Source organism: Kryptolebias marmoratus, linkage group LG9 (genome assembly GCF_001649575.2).
Source record: "Kryptolebias marmoratus isolate JLee-2015 linkage group LG9, ASM164957v2, whole genome shotgun sequence".
Classification (NCBI taxonomy): Eukaryota; Metazoa; Chordata; class Actinopteri; order Cyprinodontiformes; family Rivulidae; genus Kryptolebias; species Kryptolebias marmoratus.
Genome location: NC_051438.1, coordinates 2,830,662 through 2,852,358, shown reverse-complemented (window position 1 = coordinate 2,852,358; position 21,697 = coordinate 2,830,662). Strand labels below are relative to the sequence as shown.

At 41.6% G+C, this 21,697-nt stretch overlaps 1 protein-coding gene across 3 annotated transcripts; it reads left to right on the top strand.

Annotated features, from left to right (window-relative positions):
- Positions 1 to 201: 201 nt before the first annotated feature.
- On the top strand, positions 202 to 21,383 carry hars (histidyl-tRNA synthetase). 3 transcript variants are annotated; one of them, XM_037977220.1, is made up of 14 exons: positions 258 to 401; positions 3,416 to 3,819; positions 4,171 to 4,260; positions 6,129 to 6,248; positions 6,338 to 6,433; positions 7,191 to 7,316; positions 7,399 to 7,506; positions 7,584 to 7,682; positions 8,609 to 8,702; positions 11,462 to 11,577; positions 11,668 to 11,934; positions 14,466 to 14,582; positions 18,083 to 18,229; positions 20,919 to 21,383. In XM_037977220.1, exons 2-14 carry the CDS (start codon positions 3,712 to 3,714, stop codon positions 20,976 to 20,978), a joined length of 1,548 nt encoding a protein of 515 aa, XP_037833148.1. In that variant the 5' UTR covers positions 258 to 401; positions 3,416 to 3,711; the 3' UTR covers positions 20,979 to 21,383. The 3 variants fall into 3 exon arrangements, with proteins under 3 accessions (XP_017294669.1, XP_037833148.1, XP_017294667.1); XM_017439178.3 differs by having other exon boundaries at positions 259 to 401; positions 11,462 to 11,589; XM_017439180.3 differs by lacking the exon at positions 3,416 to 3,819 and having other exon boundaries at positions 202 to 401; positions 11,462 to 11,589.
- Positions 21,384 to 21,697: the final 314 nt, after the last annotated feature.

Genomic DNA, 21,697 nt, shown 5'->3' with positions numbered 1-21,697 from the left:
ATTAGTTTTAAATGATGTATTCATACAATATTTTAAATATATAGTTTTGTTTATAAGTATGACGCAACAAATAAACAAAGTGAAATAAATCCCAAGTAATAAGCAAGTATAAACCAGGAAAACCAGGAGCCCTGCCAATGATGTATTAAGTCATTGAACCCTGCACTAGTTTACTTTGAAAATCCAGAAGGGAAGTTGTATGTACGCACTTCCTCCGTCCATACCTGACAGCCACAGAGGCTCAGCGGATACCCCTGTCCGGTGTGTTTCAGCCGGTGACATTACCGACAGGCAGCCCTTCATGAAAAGCCATGGAAACCAAGACACAGATACAAGAGGCCATTAAAGTCCAAGGAGGGGTTGTTCGGAAGTTAAAGTCTGAGAAGGCGAGCAAAGAGCAGGTTAGTGCTCCTGTTTTATTTTTAAATTAATGATAAGTTCCTAACATGCGATGACGCCCGGTAACGAACCAGGTCGGTAAGAAGTGACCATTAAAAGCCTCTTTCTGTCGATGTTTCCCCCGTCAGCTTGAGCTCACAGGGGCTGCCTGACGGAGCTGCTCACCGGGGTTGGGTCGACACATCCCGGGCTGCTCGGTCATGTTTCACCGGCGGCCTCGTTTTTTCAGACGGGTCAGCTAGCTAATGCTAATGCTAACCTGTGACCCAGAGCCACAGCCAGCATCTTTAACATATGTATCACATCCCGCCTGAAACAAACGTGTTAAAAGCAAAACTTTCAATCTTAAAGTTATATATTTTTAAACTTGTAACCCCGGCTGATGCAACAACCTGCCCGGTGTAAACATGTGGAGGCTAAAGGACATTTAACATGTTTTTATCATCTAAATAAAATGCTGGAACATCACATAACTTTAATAACAGCTTACATTTAAATGAAATCTAAAACATTTTCTCTGTTACACATGTTACCTGTTAATCTTCTTCCGGGGTCACAGAGGATGTCTAGCCTATTTGAAGACAAGCAGCGGTGTGTTTGTATAGTTTTAATTTATTTGTTTAATCAGGGAGAACAGAGCTCACATCTGGATACAAACATGTGGAGACAGGAGAATTACAAACATATGAATACAGACATCACATGATACTGAAGCACCAACACATCTCTCTAACAATTACAGTCACAGGAAAGAGAAACTTAACCCTTTTACCCTTTTAGATTGCTACAGATAAAGAAAAAAACTACCTGGTCTTTACCAGGTTTTAAAAAACCCTAAAGTGAACAAACATATTCTACCATATCAATAATTATTTAACAAAATGTGGCTAAAATTAAAAAGTTGTGTGTGGAAAAACTGTCCAGCCCCAAATCCAGCAGCTTGTAAAACCTTTTTGTATCGCAGTAACTCTCAGTTGAGGTTTATTTGTTTCTCACATGATTGTGACCCACGTTTCTACCCAACTTCGGTTTGGAGACATTTGTTACTGTGCAGAGGTTCTGTTGTAGAGCATCTGCTGTGTTTGGGATCATTGACCCAGTTTGGTCCAAGCTTCAGCTGTCAGACAGATGGTCTCACATTTGACTGTAGACTCCTTTGGTCCACAGAGGAGTTGATGGTCGATTCAGTGGCTGCAAGGAGCCCAAACCATCAGCATTCCACTGTCAGCACGAACTGGAATTGATTGAACTTTCTTTTTACCAACACTGTAGTTAAAAGCATGAAATGACACCTGGAATGTGTTCAGAATACTTTACAGTGCATGTCTCAGGTGGTGGACACGTCTTACAACAGCACGTTTACGTCACATATAGAAAGACGCGTCTGTTGTCTCCAGTTTCAAGCATATCTCAGTGTTTTGTTCATGGACGTTCGCTTATCTGTGGCGGGTAGACAAACAGGAAAGAGGCCTTGGTCTCTTCTTTGCGTGAAATGTCTCCTGGCCTCCTCAGCTCTTGGCTAAAATTCAGTAAGAATAACACAACCTTGCAGTAACATTCAAGCAGATTTTAATTCTATTTTTAGAGTTTAATTCTTAAAAAATGTCCCCTCTGAGACAATGCTGAATCAGGAGAAGGGGCAGTGGTATGGAATATGAAACTAAAGCAGTGACTATTAACGACAGGACGTTTGATGTTTTGTCTCATCAACTTCTTTTCATTCATCAAATATTCATCAGTTCCTGCATTTCAAGCTTGCAACATGTATTGGGATCTTCAAATTTGTCCCCACTTTGTATTGTTTTCGTTCCTTCTCCCAGCACCTAAAGACATTCTGCTGATTATGACACCAAGTAATGAGGAGTTTCAGGTGTTATGTTATCCCGCACTTCCGGCAAATACTTCTTAAGGTGTCCAACAGTTCAGGTTTGCCCTCATCACAGTTTTGGTTTCTGAATTCTCCAACAGTCTCTATCAGGGACAAGAACCCAGAACCTGTCCCCTCCTCTTCCGCAGCCTTTCGAATGTGAGCAGAATATGGTTTTAGACTGTTTTGGTGAAAAATGCTCAGATGTCCCTAGAAAAAATGTGGTCCCTGAAAGCAGCAGTTGCTGATGTAGAACCCTGATCCAAGACCAGAACCAGCACAGAACCCTGATCCAAGACCAGAACCAGCACAGAACCCTGATCCAAGACCGGAACCAGCACAGAACCCTGATCCAAGACCAGAACCAGCACAGAACCCTGATCCAAGATCTGAACCAGCACAGAATCCTGATCCAAGACCGGAACCAGCACAGAAACAGGTTTTTGGACTTCTTGCTGACAACAGTATGAATGCTTTTATTTTTTATTTTTTGCTTTGTTGCTTCTAACAAAGACCTGTTAGACTTGTGTGATGATCCATCCCAGAGAAGTCAGAACCAGGCTGACAACAGGCTTCTGTTCTGCTCAGTAAAGACTGAATATAAATCTGATTTGTAGAACCTCACAAAGGTTTCCCGAAGTCATATCTGTCTCGTGTGGCTCTATCAGAATGACAGGTTTCGAGGCGGTGCCGTCTGAGGGATCGGAGCTCACGGTGGTCCAGCTCAGGCTCGCTCCCTGAGCCTCTTTCAGATTCTTGATTGGTTTCCTGATATTCTGCTCTGCAGAGGGAGAAATCTGCAAATCCCTTCAATTCAATGGTTCCTGTTTTGGTACAGAGTGACAATGACACCTGTTGATGTCACCTGTCATCCCTGGTGGTTTTTTCTCATCAGTCCCAACTTGTCCTCACACCAACCTTTATTCTGATCTTGGAATGTGTTGCAGATGTAAAATGCAGGGACAGATGTCTGTTGGGAATTGAAGTAAAGCTTGATAAGACAAATTCTGAATGTGTATCTGAGATCTGATGTTACATGTGTGTGTGTGTTGCTGGAGGCTTGCAGTTTTGATTGACTCGATACGTCTCATGTTCTGTCCTCCATGCTGTGATGATGATGATGATGCACCATGCCCCGCCCTTCTCTAGTGTTAGGGTTGCTTACCACTTTTCTCCTGTTCTTCCTGCCTGGCCGTGGATAACTTCGGCCTGCCTTGCCCTTCATCATCACATCATCATCATCATCTACTCTGGGGGCCGATCCAACCCTGCTGGATGAAACGCCACAATCTACTTCCTGGTTCTCCTTCTGGCCTGTAATTGGCTGCTGCGGGTGGACATGATCCTGGTGTACCCATGATGCACTCCTGAACTTTTACTGGACATTATTTTTCTTTTTATTTTTTTATCCTTTTTATTTTTTTTGTTGCTTGTACTGTTGGACAATGATGCTGACCTTGTCGTGTGTTCGGTTCTGCTCTGGTCTGACGACCTTTCGGACTGCGGCACATGTCCGACCTCTGCACTCTGTCTCTGGGATCACTGTGGCTCAGGTAGGTCTGTTCCTAACTTTGAGTGTTTGAGTTCATCCTTATAGATCAGGGGTGTCAAACTCCATTCCTCGGGGGTCGCTCTCCTGCATGTTTTAGATGTGTTTTTGCTTTAAAACACCTGGTTTAAATGGATGACTTGTTGCCATGCTCCTGGAGAACTTGATGATTTGGTGAGGAGGTAATTAAACCATTTGAATCAGGTGTGTTGGAGCAGAAAAATCTAAAACCTCCAGGACAGCGGCCCTCGAGGTCTGGAGTTTGACACCCCTGTTATAGATGATGGTAGCAGAGACAGGAGTAATGCTCTAAAATCTAACGGCTCATCTTTTGTCTTGTGTTCATCTTGTGCAGATTGATGAAGAGGTTGCCAAACTTCTCGAACTGAAGGCTCAGTTAGGAGGAGATGATGGCAAAAATCAGTTTGTGCTCAAAACCCCAAAGGTAAGACCTGAATGCTGCTGAATTTAAGAGACTCTTAAGATTACATGTCTTATTTATAGATAGAAAACAGATCGATTCGGTTTCATTTTTTTACCTTAAGTATGTGACCATGTGGTGGATGAACAAAGTGGATCAATTAACAGAAAGATATCTAAAATTTATTGAGTAATGATAGTTTCAACAAAAAGATTCTTAAAACAGTGGTTTCAGCTGGTTCAGCTGACCCACCATCAGCCCTTAATGAAAAGCTGTGACCCAAATCGAGGAAAATTTTCCATTTTTGAATGAACTGAATAAAAGGATGGTGCAGTTTAAACCTGAGATAGTAGAATAAAATATCACAATATGCCAACCAAAGCAACCAGCAAGTGGTAATGCTATAGAAAGAAATTTTTTTATTTTTTATGCTCAATTAACTGCATTTTAATTTAAACCAAAGTTATTCACTTCAGTAACTTCAGCCTTGTTTAATGAACTCAGTGTTTTCACACACAGACATGAAGTAAAATAGTCCAACTACTGTGAAGTACTTTCAAAAAGACTCAAAATATGTACCTTTTAGCTGAGAACTCACGCACTGAATATTAAACAATGAATGTCTTATTAAAATTTTTTGGTCACTTATTTAAGCCACATCTTGTCACCATTCACTCATTGTTGTTTTTACTGTTGGCAGCTTTATGTTTTTAAGTTGAGTATATTTGTTGGTACCCTTCCACAGTAATTAAAAAAAAAGAACCCATGTGACCAGAGCCAAAAGCTCCAGTTTTGTCTCATCAGTCCAGAAACTTTGGTTCTTGTCAACATGCATTTTAGTAAATTCCAGTTTGGCTTTTTTGTTTTTCTGCTAATAGTGGAGCCTCCTGGGTCTTCTTCTCCATTATGATTCAGATTGTGACAGATGAAGCTATCAGAAAGTGACATATCTTGACCATGAAGTTCAGTTTGAATGGTTCGGGGTGGTTTCCTTGGTCTTTTTCTACCATCCGCATTATTTGTCTGATCAATCCGGGGCTGCATTTCCTCTTGCGTCCACGTCCTGGGAGGTTGGCTACAGTCACATGAACCTTCTACTTTTTAATAGTCTGTCAGCTGTGGTCAGAGGAACATGAAGCTGATTGGAGATGATCTTGCAGCTTTTACCTTTAACGTGGAGATCTATAATCTTTTCTCTGAGACAGCTCTCACCTTTTCTTTTTCTGCTGCATGTTCAGTGTGGTGAACATAACCATACTAAACTACCCTTTAAACAGGCTGAATGTCTGATGAAAACCTTGAAGGCTCCCGTGATACTATTTAAGGTCAAAGAATTTGACCATTGGTTATCTAATGCTGAGGAGATGTTCTGCGACCTCCTGGCTGATTCCTTTTAACAGTGAGGTCCTGTTGGTCCTTTGAGTCTCTGTAAGCCTTGGATTTTACTGTAGGATGAAACTGACTAAATGTCTGGAGAACTCTGCTAGAACAGCTGGGCTTAATTTCAGGTTGGTCCAAGTCACTTTCATTGATGGCAGATGTGTAAACTAGAAAACTGAAGGCTCTAATTGGATTAGAAGGTACTTCAAATGATCAGTTTCAGGGTGTGTACATTTACGCAACAGGCTTATTGCATCTTTTTTATTTTCTGTTTTTCTCTGGAACAGATTTTTTGTCACAGTCAAGGTGGGAGAAGTTTTGAAAGGATTTATCATGGCTTCATCTTTTTACATCCCAAAAACCTGCATTTTTAACAGGGATGGAGACTTTATATCCACTATATGTTAAACTAGGTTACATCAGAGGATTTTTTTTCTTATTTCAGTGACATCAAACTGTAACACACATTCACTGTAACACATCAGTTAAATGAAAATGTGTTTGTTGAACAGGGAACACGGGACTACAACCCCAAACAGATGGCCATCAGGGAGAAGGTCTTCAACACCATCATTGGCTGCTTCAAACGCCACGGAGCAGAGACCATCGACACGCCAGTGTTTGAGCTAAAGGTAGATCCTCCTCAGATTTCCATTTGTCTCTGCGTCTCTGATGGGCTTGCTCTCAAACATGGGGGTGATCTGTCTCCCTGCTGATGTAGGAAACCCTAACGGGGAAATACGGAGAAGATTCCAAGCTCATCTACGACCTGAAAGACCAGGGAGGAGAGCTGCTGTCCCTCAGATACGACCTGACTGTATCCTGCTCATAACCAGCCTGTACATTTATTTATTCAGACATCATTGCATTTGTAAACTCCCTGCACTCTGGTGCCTCAGTTTTCTCTTCTTGTGAATGTTTTTTTAAATTAAATGTTTCATTAAACAAGACAAATAATTTGTTTGAAAGAATGCATATTGCCCCCTGCCTTTCACGCCAGAGTTTTAAACTAAGATCAGCTTATGTTGGAAAATGATGAAGTTTTACCTGTTTTGGTCAAACCTTGAACAAGGAGTTAATAATGTGAAATCTTGCTTGATGCATTAGCGCACATACTCACAGTATGTGTTGTGGTTGATTATCTGCTACTATCACACAAGGTTTTAGCTTAATATGTGTAAACGTGACTAACTTGAGATAAATTATGTCTTCTTCCAGGGAGTCCTGGTCAAGATTGTGGCATAATACAAAAAAAGAACAATCATATGAAAGTCAATACAAAGAGGGAGCAGAAAAAGACACATTTACATACACTTAAAAAAGAAATAAAATGAAGCATGATCTAAAACAAAAAAGATATTTAAATTCAAACTATAGTAGATAAGATCAATGATTTCTAATACTGCTTAAAACTATTAAGTTCGTTTAGTACAGTTTTTAAAAGACCATTTAAAAATGTAAGGAGATGTGTTTGTTGGGGATGATGCTCAGCTACTACCACACCAAATTGTAGGTCAATATCTGAGCCCCTCTCCCTCTGTGAAGCATAGTTTTCCTTTACCCCTCCTCCTCAGGTGCCTTTTGCACGTTACCTGGCCATGAACAAGATCACCAACATCAAGCGCTACCACATTGCTAAGGTCTATCGCCGTGACAACCCAGCCATGACACGTGGACGCTACAGAGAGTTTTATCAGTGTGTAAGTTCTCGTCACGACAAACATCAGTTTATGTCTGGGCTACTGGAATCCATTAATGTGTGTGTGTTTCTGTGTGTTTCAGGATTTTGACATAGCAGGTCAGTATGACGCCATGATCCCAGACGCAGAGTGTCTGAAGATTGTCCATGAAATCCTCAGTGCGCTGGAGCTCGGAGACTTCCGTATTAAGGTTCAGAGGCTCCTCATATGAGTCATTGGGCCGTGGTCGTTTAGATGCCACATTCTAAACACTTCCTGTATCTGCAGGTCAACGACAGACGCATCCTTGATGGGATGTTTGCTGTGTGTGGAGTTCCAGATGACAAGTTCCGAACCATCTGCTCAACAGTGGACAAACTCGACAAGGTTCAATCCCACTCACTTCTGCTAAATTTTTTTCTTGTGCTAACGCAAATGCACAAGCTGTTTCCCACAGGAGATTAACTCCATCTTTAGCTGTAAAAACTCAGAGTTAGTAAGCTACGTAATGTTATACTACTTCTTTAGTTTTTTTACACCAGCTTAGCAGTGAGGCCATCTTTGGTGTTTTTTTTGTTAGTAGTCAGAGCTTACAATGCTAATTGTGCAAATATATTTAAACGCTGCAGTCAGAAAAAAACTAAATAAGGATAGTTTATCATAGTTTTCTGTAGGCAGGAAGCCCTCTGTTCTGTTCATCACTGAATCGATGCAGAATTGGTCATTTCCACATTGAGATGCATCTAAGAACTAGAAGCACAAACCTCAAGACCCATCATCATTGTCATGTCATAATGTGACTGATCAATGATGATATCATTATGGGATGTCATCACTGTATGTTGAGGAACTCTGAGAGCTGCACCAAGGTCATAGGGTGATAGGAGCCGGGTCGTGACCCCGATCACCTTGCATTTTTAACCTGATAATGTCAAATATCCCCAAATCAGACTTTGTTTAGAACACCTTTTTATTGACGGAAAGAGATTAAGGTAGGTGGACAGTGATGTGCAAAAGTCCTGATTCGTTATGCCTGTAAGGAGCCAGACTTTCTTGTTGGTGTTGAGGAGCAGTTCTTATTCATCTGTTAAACACAGTGGGGGCTTCATCATGATTTGAGCTGCATTTCAGACAAATGTTGAATTTTATTTAAAAAAATATAATATAGTAAGTTCTTTCAGCTGCTCCATTCTTCAGGGGTTGCCACAGTGAGCAAACTCACATGAACGATTTGTTTTACGCCGGATGCTCTTCCTGCTGCAACCTGGGCGTGTCTCCTGCTAAACAACCTTGTTGTGCTCTTTCTCCTCCAGATGTCCTGGGAGGACGTGAAGAAGGAGATGGTGGTTGAGAAGGGCCTGTCAGAGGAGGCTGCGGACCAGATTGGGCAGTACGTCAGCATGCAGGGTAAGGCCTCACCATCTGCTGAGATGTGACAAGTTTCACCCTCTGAAGGTCAACCAGGCATTTATTTTTGTTTGTTTTTATTGATTTTGAACACCACCGTTCATGAAAAGCCTTCAAACTTTCTTTAACTTAGTCAGCTTAGTTTCAAATGCTCCCATGAACTCACAGTCATTTTAAATGGTAAATGGTTTGTACTTGTATAGCGCTTTATCTAGTCCAAGGACCCCAAAGCGCTTTACACTACAATCATCCACACATTCACACACTGATGGTGGTAAGCTACATTGTATCCATAGCTGGGGTCCCTGGGGCGGGCTGACAGAAGTGAGGCTGCCATCACACCGGCACCACCGAGCCCTCTGACCACCACCAGTAGGCAAGGCGGGTGAAGTGAAGTGAAGTGAAATTTATTTATATAGCACTTTTCAGCAGCAAGGCAATCCAAAGTGCTTTACAACACAGAAACAACAACAGAATCAAATATAGAAATAAAAAACATCAATCAAGTAATTTTAGCTAATAGTCAGTTTGGTATAACTATAACAGGTAATTTGAGTAAACTAACAAACATGAATAAACTTTCCTCTAAGAGGAACCGTTTAAAAATATCAAGAATACTAATCAAAAAGCAATTACAGAATCAAATACAGAAATAAAAACATCAGTCAAGTAACTCTAGCTAATAGCAAGATTGGTATAACTATAACAGAGTAGTATGATTGGTATAACTATAACAGAGTAGTATGATTGGTATAACTATGACAGGTAATTTGAGTAAACTAACAATCTGTAAGTCGGTCAGTGATGTATAACCTAATAGACCACTTAAACATAAATAGACTTTCCTCTAAGAGAAAGCATTTCAACAGCTAACAGAATGGTTGATATAATGGCAATGATAGTATTTTAAAGTCTATTTTTTAATTTGGATAAAAACTTTCATCTAAGAGGAAATATGTGAGGTTGATACAGTGATAACAGGTCTCAATAGACCATTTGAATGTGAATAAGTTTTCCTCTTAGAGAAGCATAAGAAAAATCTATTTGATAAGGGTAGACTAACAGAAGCAGAAGAAAAAGAAGCCGCACAAGGTCCAGATAGCAAGCAGAGTGACACATGAAGAGACAAGCAGAGATGGTGGAGATCGGTGTAGTGTGTTTGTGTGTGTGTGTGTGTGTGTGTGTGTGTTTGCAGATAAGTCCATGAATCACGTCACAGAGGCTATTGTCTTTGATGGTCTATGATGGAATATTTATCAAACAGCCCAGAACAGATCCACAGATGTCCTCAGGCAAGGGAGGGGGCAGAGCATTTTATTTACATAAAATCCAGGAGGAACTGAAGATAGCTGGCCAAAGGCCTGCGCACAAGGGAGCCAGATTCACATAGCAATAATTGTTTTGGGTCAGGCCAACTCTTATTTTCTGTCTGCCTTCAAAGTCTCGCTGGTGTTTCTCAATGGTGAATCCAAACAGCCAAATTCCAGGTCTATTCTGCCAGATCCGAGCAAACAACTTTCTCCAAGATTTATCCCATTTCATCCCCGAGTCCAGGAACCGCATCTAGCCTGCGATCCTGTGAAAGAATCACATCCAGTCTGCGATTTTGCTTACGTAACATCATAGCCTGAGTGTTGAACGCAGATCCCATCACACATGCCTGGCAGCCTCACAGTGGCCAGAACAGCTGCCGAGGTTTTCTGAATTTCACGATATGCCAGGTAACCACCAACTCCAAAAAGCAGAAAGCCTGTTATCAAAAATCCAATTGTGCACACATCTTCGACATCCACTACAGACAGTATCGACAGACACACAATTCTCCACTCCTTCCAGGAGTCCATTGTGTATCTGGAGGAAAAATGTCCCGTCCGGACAAGAGGATTCCCCCAAACCCCATCTTCTCGTTGAGAAAATTTGATCAATTGCTTTGAGAGACCAGCTGACCAAATCCATAATTCCCAAATTTTGGAAGATATGCAAAGAGAGGCTCCAAAGAAAGCAGGGCAGAGAGGGGATGGTACGGGAGACAGAGAAAAAGCGTCCTCCTCCACCGAGAGCAGAAAGAAAAGTGTCTTGCCCAAGGACACAACGGCTGAGACGGATGGAGTGGGGGCTCAAGCCATATACTTTAGTGTTCCTTTGGGGATGAATCGAATTGAAACCCATTATAAATGCATTTTGTGATCCCATATTTATCCATCCATCCATCTTCTACTGGTGGTGGTCAGAGGGCTCGGTGGCGCCGGTGTGATGGCAGCCTCGCTTCTGTCAGTCCGCCCCAGGGCAGCTGTGGCTACAATGTAGCTTACCTCCATCAGTATGTGAATGATTGTAGTGTGAAGCACTTAGGAGTCCTTGGACTAGATAAAGCGCTATACAAGTACAAGCCATTTACCATTTCTACCACTTATCCATGGGGTAGAAATGGTCATGGGGGCAACAGGTCCAGGCGAGAAACTCGGACATCCCTTTCCCCAGTGACACTCTCCAGCTCCTCCTAGGGGATTCCAAGGAGTTCCCAGGCCAGAGAGGATACATAATCCCTCCATCGTGTTCTGGGTCTGCTGTGAGGTGTCCACTTAGATCTGAGAGTCTGATGTTTTGATCATTTATGCTACCAAACTTTGATTTGGCATAAGGTGTTGAAACAGACAGACTTACCTGAAGATTTTTTTTTTTTTAATTGACCCAAAAGGAGGACTTGTTGCTGTTTTGTATCTGTCATGTGGACGCCAACAGAACGGTTTGTGTTTCAGGTGGAATGGACCTGGCAGAGCGCCTCCTTCAGGACCCAAAAATGTCTCAGAGCAAGCAGGCCTGCGCCGGTCTGTCCGACATCAAGCTCCTGTTCAGCTACCTGCAGCTCTTCCAGGTCACAGACAAGGTGGGACATTCTGGGACCAGGTTCTGGTCCAGATACTGATCTGTCCGTGCCTGACTGTTCTGGCTTGCTTCTCCTCAGGTGGTGTTTGACCTGAGTCTGGCCCGCGGTCTGGATTATTACACAGGAGTGATCTATGAGGCAGTGCTGACACAAGCTGGCGTGGCCCCAGTCGCCAATGACACCCAGAACGGGGCTGAGGAAAATGTCAGTGTGGGCAGCGTGGCCGGAGGGGGCCGGTATGACGGGTTGGTGGGCATGTTCGACCCAAAGGGCCGGAAAGTTCCCTGTGTCGGAGTCAGTATCGGGATTGAGAGGATCTTCTCCATCATGGAGCAGAAGGCTGAGGTGACCTTCCCCTGTTCTGTCACCCGTTTCTGGGCTGCAGGGCTCCACTTTGTGTGATGGTGTCACTGGTGTGTTTATCTTTTCCAGTTAGGTGTGCTCAAATGTTTGCTATCTGTTCCTCCAATCGTTGGCCAGGGTTGGGTTAATGGCCTGGGCCAGCGGAGGTGGATGGGTGTAGTTAACTCCACTGATGGTGGAAGTTCATGGCTCAGGTCAGGGTTATGAACGGGCAGTAAGGCACTTATATTAACAACTAGGGCTGCAACTATCGATAATTTCAATAATCGATTAATCGGGCGATTATTTTCTCGATTAATCGATTAATCGGTCGTCTTGGAATTCATTCATTCATTCAGTCATTCATTTTGGCCCACATAAAAAAGTTATCTGTATGTAAAGGAGTAGGTTGATGTAAAACTTTTACTACTTTCTTATTTTTAAATAAATCAATATAAATTCAATTCAACATTCTCACTGTATATACTTAGCTCTCAAGCAGAAAATAACAATAGCTTATTTACCACCCGTGTTTCACATCTCTAAAAAACTTACAACTAAATCAATTAAACACACACACTACAAGTACCATTAAAACACTTAATTACAAAAATAAGTAGATGTAAATTTAGTTAAATGTTGCCTCACTCTTCACTTGCATACAGTGATCAACCCATGACTAAACATTACTTTGTGATGCCACCAGGTGGCGCTGAAAGCAGCGTGCAGTTTCCTGTATGCTAACTGCTGCTAACAGAGCTCACAGAGCTAGTTCTGCTGCTTAACAACTTTAAGACAACGGAGAAAGACTAAACACAAAACCCTAGTCAGCAGATTCTAACCTGCAGTGAGTAAAATATGCCCCCCAAAACGGTAATGGAGTAGCAGAAAGAAAGTTTGCAGTGAGGAAGAGGAGCTGTAGCTTCTTCATCATCATACAGAGTTTTTTTTTTTTTTACGGAGCGGACGGAGCAATGACTTATATTTGGGACGGAGTTTGTTCAGCAAACGCGCTGCGGGTGACATCACCGTTTCCACGACAACGTTAGTGACGCATAAATTGCGCGACACATATTGATAATGAATTTTGTTGCCAACGCTTTTAATTATCGAATTTTATCGATTTTATTGATTCGTTGTTGCAGCCCTATTAACAACAACAAAAATCATCAAGCTTTATCAAGATCATTCTAGCAGGGCTCTATTTAATGTACCAGGTTAAAGCTAGGCATGGGCCAGAAGGAGTTTCTGACAGTTTGATAGCTTTCAGCAAAGATACTACAGTTTCGTGGTTTTAAGGTATTAAAACCAACAAGTTCAAACTGTATCAAATAATCTAATGGCTAATTACTTTTTAAAAAAAACAAATGCAACTATTACCACTACTGCCTAAATAAAATCTTTTATATTGCTATGAATATATTAAAGCTAATGTAATATACTTTTATTTTGTTGCTCAGATACACAGAAGAAAACAAAGAGATTCTTCAGACTGCATGTTTCAGCTCCTTCAACAGGATTTAGATCAGGAGTCAGAGGCCACTTCAGAATAGTCCAATGTTTTGTTTTTAGCCAGTTTTTGTTTTTAGCTGTGTGTTTTTGGTCCTTATCCTGTTGGAGGACCAATGATCTGTGACTGAGACCAATCGAACTAAAACCAGGGCTTAGCAATTCATGTTTTAGTTATTGACTCTAAATAATAACAGAAACACTAAAACCAACAAAAATTATTAATATTTGAAATATCTGACCACATATTTCTTTGTGAGTGTGCCATTTTTTCTGTTTTGCCTCTGGAATGAAGAGCTCTCCTGCTGCCTCATGTCTGTTTCTGTGAAACGTGTAGGGGCTCAGACACGTTACAGGCAGGTCCACTGCAGGCATTCAGAAATTACAACACTGCACAGAAGATCTATATCAGGGGTCTCCAGTCCTGGTCCTCGAGAGCCACTATCCTGCATGTGTTACTCGTTTCCCTGCTCCAACACACCTGATTCAGTGGTTAAATGACCTCTTCATGTTCTGCAGAAGCCTGTTAATCACCCATTGATTCAAATCAGGTGTGTTGAAGCAGAGAAACAAGGAAAACCTGCAGGAAGGTGGCCCTCAAGGACAAGGATTGGAGACCCCTGATCTATATGTTTCAGAGCAACCTTTCAGTATATTTTTGTCAGTAAATGATTAAAAAAAGAAATATGTGACAACCCAAACAATCAATCAGATAAATAGGAGAGCTGCTACTGTTAGCCTCACCTCAGCAAACTCTTCCACAGCAGAAGCTCCACTTTAGGTTATTAAATCCTTTTAATACAGCACACACAGCTGGAGATAATCTGCTATAAAATAGATGAGCAGAAAGGGCTGAGAACAGAAAACACAAACCAACACACACAAAAATGCTGTGAAATGTTAAATACCAGTCCAACAGAGGAAGAAAATGAGCTGCAGTCGACCTGTTCTTGGTGGCACTCTGCAGCCTCGGTGCTGACAGTGAGTCACAGTGTTCAGACTCTTAACTGTGTTTTATTGTTCAGGCCTTAGCAGAGAAGGTCCGGACCACTGAGGTCCAGGTCATGGTGGCATCTGCTCAGAAGAACCTACTGGAGGAGAGACTCAGGCTCGTCACTGAGCTGTGGAATGCCGGCGTAAAGGTGTGTGTTATTCAAAAGTGAACAACAAAACGAGGCTGATGACATGGGGTAGTTCGGACCTCCCACCTCCAAGGTTCTTCAGCATGATGTAGTGTTTGGTGGATCCACTTGGAACTAAGAGTGTGATGTTCTGTTCCCTTTTGGTTTTGGAGGTGAAGAGTTTTAAACAGTGACTGGTTTTATTTGGCGCAGCGTGTCATTATGTATAGATAGTCATGTTATCCCATTTGTTTGAGGTTTTCAAAAGGCAGGGCCGGCCCGAAGTTGCAAGGGGCTCTCAGCAGTTATTCCCATCTTCCACTCAACACCACTACTATCTATGCTTAAAGTTGGGCATTGTGCATTTAGCACAATTAGTTTAATTCAATTAATTAATTGAGCCGACAATGAATTCCTTAAATTGACTAAATGCCTGATTGTGTTCTTTGACAATCACATCAGTCACTTCACATCTTCTCCTGGAGAAATAACACTTGGAATAAAATGTTCATTTTGAAATTATTTTCCATAATGATGGGGCCTTCCTGAGCTCAGATAATTAAAATGGTTTGAACAAGTGTTCTATAAATAAATAGTCTAATCTAGTAATATTATTTCCTGCTGTCAGTTTTCATTTATTTTGCTATTATTTCTACAATAAGTTGAGTATAAGAAGATTTAAAGTAAAAACAGGCAGCTAATACACCATGTTACACTATAATATGCTAAAAAAGATCACAACTATTTTCATAAAACAAAAATCAGCATTTTTCGGTAAATTTCCAGAAACTCTCTATGGGAAGTTAACTTGGGAAGTCCTGGAAATATTCCAAATTCCTACAAATCTGTGCAGTTAAAGATCTTTACTGATTCAGTGCTTATTTTTTACTTACTTTACAGTATTCTTACTAGTACATTTTATATGGAAGCATACATGTAATCAAAGAAATGTCTGCCATCTAGTGGTGGTAGGTAGAAACAACAATATCTGATTTGGTATTTAAAAGCCTCTTTTTTTTACAGCTGTGGCAATTCTGCGTTCACACCATCCATCAAATATATTTACTCAATATTATCATCAAAGCCACAGGCTCAAATGTCTGGTGCTTTGTGCTCAAAAATATGGCCTCAAAAGTCCCTGGTTCTGAAAATCAAGCATAAATACACTGAAGTGTACTTGCTTGAAATCTGGTTGAAATCTTGCTTGAAATCTTTGCATAATCTCAACTAAAAAAAAATAAAGGGAACACTCAAATAACACATCCTAGATCTGAATGAATGAAATATTCTCATTGAAAACTTTGTTCTTTACAAATTTGAATGTACTGACAACAAAATCACACAAAAATCATCACTGGAAATCAAATTTTTTAACCAATGGAGGCCTGGATTTGGAGTCACGCACAAAATTAAAGTGGAAAAACACTACAGGCTGATCCAACTTTGATGTAATGTCCTTAAAACATGTCAAAATGAGGCTCAGTATTGTGTGTGGCCTCCACGTGCCTGTATGACCTCCTCGGTACCTAATGGCAGTCATGCTACCTCTGGCGAGCACATGGAGGGCTGTGTGGCCCTCCGAAGCAATGCCACCCCACACCATTACTGCCAAACCAGTCATGCTGAAGGATGCTGCAGCCAGCAGATCTCTCTCCACGGCGTCTCCAGACTCTATCACATGTTCTCACTGTGAACCTGCTTTCATCTGTGAAGAGCACAGGGCGCCAGTGGCAAATTTGCCAATCCTGGTGTTCTCTGGCAAATGCCAAGCATCCTGCACGTGTTTGGCTGTGAGCACAACCCCAACTGTGGACGTTGGGCCCTCATACCATCCTTATGGAGTCGGTTTCTAACCATTTGTGCAGACACATGCACATTTGTGGCCTGCTGGAGGTCATTTTGCAGGGCTCTGGCAGTGCTCCTCCTGTTCCTCCTTGCACAAAGGCGGAGGTAGCAGTTCCTACTGCTGGGTTGTTGCCCTCCTACGGCCTCCTGGTGTACTGGCCTGTCTCCTGGTAGCGCCTCCAGCTTCTGGACACTATGCTGACAGACACAGCAAACCTTCTTGCCACAGCTCGCATTGATGTGCCATCCTGGATGAGCTGCACCACCTGAGCCACTTGTGTGGGTTGTAGAGTCCGTCTCATGCTACCACGAGTGTGAAAGCACGACCAACATTCAAAAGTGACCAAAACATCAGCCAGAAAGCATAGGTACTGAGAAGTGGTCTGTGGTCCCCACCTGCAGAACCACTCCTTTACTGAGAGTGTCTTGCTAATTGCCAATAATTTCTACCTGTTGTGTATTCCATTTGCACAACAACATGTGACATTGATTGGCAATCAGTGTTGCTTCCTAAATGGACAGTTTGCTTTCACAGAAGTTTGATTTACTTGGACTTATATTGTGTTGTTTAAGTGTTACCTTTATTTTTTTGAGCAGTGTATGTTTTCCTCAGCTGTATTTAAAACCCCTGTTAAGGGCCAACCTTCAGTATGTTAATGTCCTGGGTTATTCCTGTTTATTCCTGTGGAAAATTTCCAATCCAAAGTTTCCAACTTTGAATTCCCAGAATTCTGCAGCCCTAAATACAACTAATGCAGATCAGACCACTGAACTAACGATGCACTGGAATGGTCAGCTACAGCACCATATGTGCTAATGAGAGGAGAGTTTGCGTTGCTATCTTGTTAGTTGCTACGTCAGCGTTCTCAGATACTGCCAGAATGGCAGCAGACCATAAACATCAAAGTAAAACAACAAAACTCAGCAAAGGAACCCAATATTTTACTATCGGTTGTTATAATTATCAGAACCAGCACTTCAAAGAATGTGGTCTTTCCTTCCTGAAACATGGGATTATGTAGAACTTTGCCGATCAGCATTTTGCCTCTGCTAACTGGACTTTTTGGGGGCCTCATTACAAATACTCTTGTTCCCTGTTTTCATGTTATGCATTTTACATATTTAAGTAAAAGTTATTACTATACATTTATGGGCTGATGTCACAGGGTAAACAGGACAGTGATACATATAGGTCTTCACAAGATGGCAGCCAAAAATCTCATCTAGTGCCGTCAGTGTCCATTCCAGTGTTTTACTAGTTCGATGTATTGTACTATCCTACAGGCTGACATAGCATCAACTATGTGAATATATAATTATGTGAATATTGAAGTGCTCCTGGAGGCCCCCTGCTGGCCTGGAGGCCTTAAGCAGCTGGTTGGTCCTCAAGCTATGCTTGCTGGAGTTAGTTTCAGCTCGATCTAAACCTTCTGTGATTGGCTTAAATACAGGAGCACAGCACTGATAAAGATTTTTTTTTTTAAGTTTTTTTTCCACAGCAGCATCTATAAAACAGGTGACAGTAAAAAAATGCTGATTTTCAACATCCCTGTTTTTCAACGAATTCTTCAGCCTTTGGTTAGGTTGGATTATATTACAGGAGAACAGTAATCTGACATTTTGCTCTGATGATCTGTGGAGACAGACCATTTGTGATGCTGTGTTCATGTGTGCAGGCTGAGGTGATGTACAAGAAGAACCCCAAACTGCTCAGTCAGCTGCAGCACTGTGAGGAGGCAGGTATCCCACTGGTGGCCATCCTGGGAGAACAGGAGCTGAAGGATGGAGTGGTCAAACTGCGCGTGGTGGCCACCAGAGAGGAGGTACGGCTGACACACACACATACACACGCACTGATCGGTGGTCCGGCCTTCTCCAGTGGTTGCATGTTTCTAAAGCAGTCTCAACATGACTGGCTTTGACATGACTCTGTTCTACGTGGTCTTGGCAGTTTTCTGTTTAACTGAGTGCTGCCTCGATGTGGGCGGGTCATTGTAGTGCGGCCACCAAAAACTTCCCTCCAACAGGTAAATAAGTGAAATAAAGTCACAAAACACTCACCATTCTCTGCCACGTTTTCCTAAAATGCTGTGGCTGAGTTGAGGCCACCTTCCCTCTGCTGGTTGGAGTCCATAAATATAGTCCATATGGTCTAAATAGTCAGCCATGTTGCCATTTTAATGGATATATTACAAATGGTTTAAAAGTAATTGACAAAAATGAATGCTTTGGTTACTAGGTTTTAAAAACGGTGGTTTCTTTTTATGATTGACGCTGCTCTCTGGATAATCACTGGACTGCAGTGTGCTGATGTCAAATCTTTGCTTGGAACCTCATCCGAGGAGGTTCTAAGGAGTATTAAGAAGCGAGCTGAAAGCTGGCAGGACTACACAATGGAAAGACTGAACTCACGCTGGGCTGAGTCAAGCCTGTGGGAAAAGGGGCAGATCAGGGTGTGTCCCTGTGTTCTGTGTGGCAACATCTGCTTTTCTGATGAGAGATCCAATAGTGTTCAAACAGTCTCATAAAGATCCAGTTCCAGATCTCCCCTCTGTAGGAATTGGGTATCAGGTTTTGGTTGTCATTCAGGTTCCCCCTGCTGCTAAAGAGGAACCCTTAGAGGCCATCAGGTTGGTCCACATGTTCTCTGTTCTGATTTCTGCTGCAACCATGAACAAAACAGCAGTGAGTCCAGAACCAAAGGTTCCACATGTGGGTACTCAGCCTCTGCTCAGTGTTCCCACCTCCTGCTTCATGTCACTGCTGATCAATGATCACCAAGATTATACAAAACAACCTTTCATTAATATGGACAGAAGTTCATCAGATGAGCTGAAAGGCACCTCCGTGGTTTGTGTCACATACAGACTTATAGTGTATTTATTTCTGTCATCACATTTTTCATTTTTAAACTTCTTGATTTGGCTGTTTTGTCTCTGTCCTGTGTTGAAGTTAAATCATCATTATACAGTATTTTAACTAGCATCCTTAACCAGTAGCTCCAGAAAGCTTTATTTTTTTTACCTTAGTGAAAAAAGAACAGTGATAGTTTAAAATGATTCTAAAACAAGTATAAGTAACTTTTGACTTTCAGATAACAAAGGTTGTTTTTTGGTGTACAGAACAGAAAAATATCTCCCACTCATCAGTTTCATTTCTCTCTGCAGCCACAAATCTCTGCTCTTATCACCCCTTTCTGTTTCGAGACTAAAATACAGATTTGTATTTTCTGTTTCCACTGGTTAAAACACATTCAGAATCTTAACCAGTACATCACTATAACGTCCCGTCGTCACCAGTATTTTCACACTGATTGTTTTCTCCTAAAAGGGGGCGGGGCCATCTGAAAGAGAAGGAGGTGATGTGACATTCCTCACGTCTTTTCTTACCTGTCCATGCTGGGAGTTGTCCATCAGATATAAGTGGTAAAACATGGGTTCACCCAGCCTGAGAGCTGTGCTGACCTGCTACAGAGTGCTGCACTGACTCTGGTGAAAGGTTTTGGGTGATTAATGTTCTCCACCAGCTGAGGATCCACATCAAAGTAGCTTTGCACTTATAGAAAAACAAATTGTAAGTTAAAAATTAGAAATATTCTTCATAAAGGCTGAAGGGTTCCAAAGCAGCTACTGCCCACAATTCCAACATGTGGTCACCATGGTAACCACACACCTGTGTCTGTCGCTCCCTGACTGCCAGGTCAATTAAAAGCAGGCAGAAACAAATTGAAAAGTGAGCCTCAAACAGTCACTGTGTAAAAACTAAGTCAAACCTTAGAAATTCTTGAACTGTGAGCAGCAAAAGACTGATGGTCTTATGTGAGTTGATATGTTTCTGCAGTGTTTCATGCAGGAGATATTTATAAGTTGAAAAGACTTCCCTTCCAGCTTTGAGCTCAAAGATAAAAGCTGTGGGAGCTTGGCTGTGTGTGCTCTGCTTTCTGAAGGGATCTGTAAGAAAACCATAAGACCTATAGCAATGAGAGACACTCTGGGTCAACCTTTTTGATTTATAATTTGTATATGTACTGATAAGAGTTGTGGAAGTGAGAAGATTTTGTTTGCAAAAGATTTGAAAATCTTAGACTGTGACAACTGTGAGCTGAGCACTCTGTGGAAAGATCATAAAACGTAAACTGTTGTTGTGTAAAAATGTAAAGTATACCAAAATGCCACTTCAGACATGTAAAGTCCAACTTTCTGTGACCATTTGAATGTTGGTTCTACTAGGACATATGTTTGAGCTCCACAGAGGGGTTTTCGCACTCAATTCACCAAAATGACATCGATCACCTTTTTTTGTTGCGTTTTTTTATTTTTTGTAAATTTTGTCTTGATTGTTCTGCTTCCAAAATCCTTAGCACACTGTTCCCGACCGATGTATAATGTCCATGTTTTCTATAAAGCTGCACAAAGAGAAACTTGACAAAAACCTTTAATAGAACAGTATTAACACAGCTATGAAAGCCAGCAAACAGACCAGTTGATGCCTGTTGTCCTCATGTGTCCACAGGTTGATGTGTCCCGAGCTGATGTGATCAGTGAGATCAAGAGGAGAACCTCTGAGGCCTAACCAGACGCTTTTTCCAGAACTCCTGATCCACTCATCAGTGAAGCATGATGGACCTTATTCTTCTAACAGCTACGTGGACTGGAGGGGCTCACAGAGGAGCTCATGTTGCTCCTCTGAAGGCTGCTTGGGTTACATCGACCAGCCACGCAGCTTCTTTAAAATGTTCATCTGTCATGTGCTTTGGATTCCACCTGAAAGGTGACTGACCTTCAGTGTTCACATTAATACTAATGTGCTCTGGTGAACAGATATTCTTCATTAAAGCCATCATGTCCTGCAAGTCTCTGTAGTCTGGAAGTTTCATCTGTCCAGGATCAAGTTTCAGTTCATTTACTGAATTTCTGTGCATTTAAAACGAAGATGTTAAACTGAAATAAACATCTTATTTTGATTCCCACAAAGCTATGCATGCTTTGAAAAAATTCAAAACCTAACATCCAATAAAGGAATGCATATCGCCCGCTGCCTTTTAAGCTAGAGTTTTAGACTAAAACCATCTGATGAGAAATGTTATAGTAGTAGCCATCTTGGTCAGAGTTTGTAAATGTTTTTTCTTATGCAATATTGTGAGATTGTTCAAAATATGTTAGCCCTCAGAGTATGTGTTGGGTAGGACTATTACCACTGTCGTAATCTATTACCACAAGAAATTTTAGCTTAATATCTGTAAAACTGACTGAGTCATAGCCATCTTCATGTTTTCTACGGTCAGTTGGCTG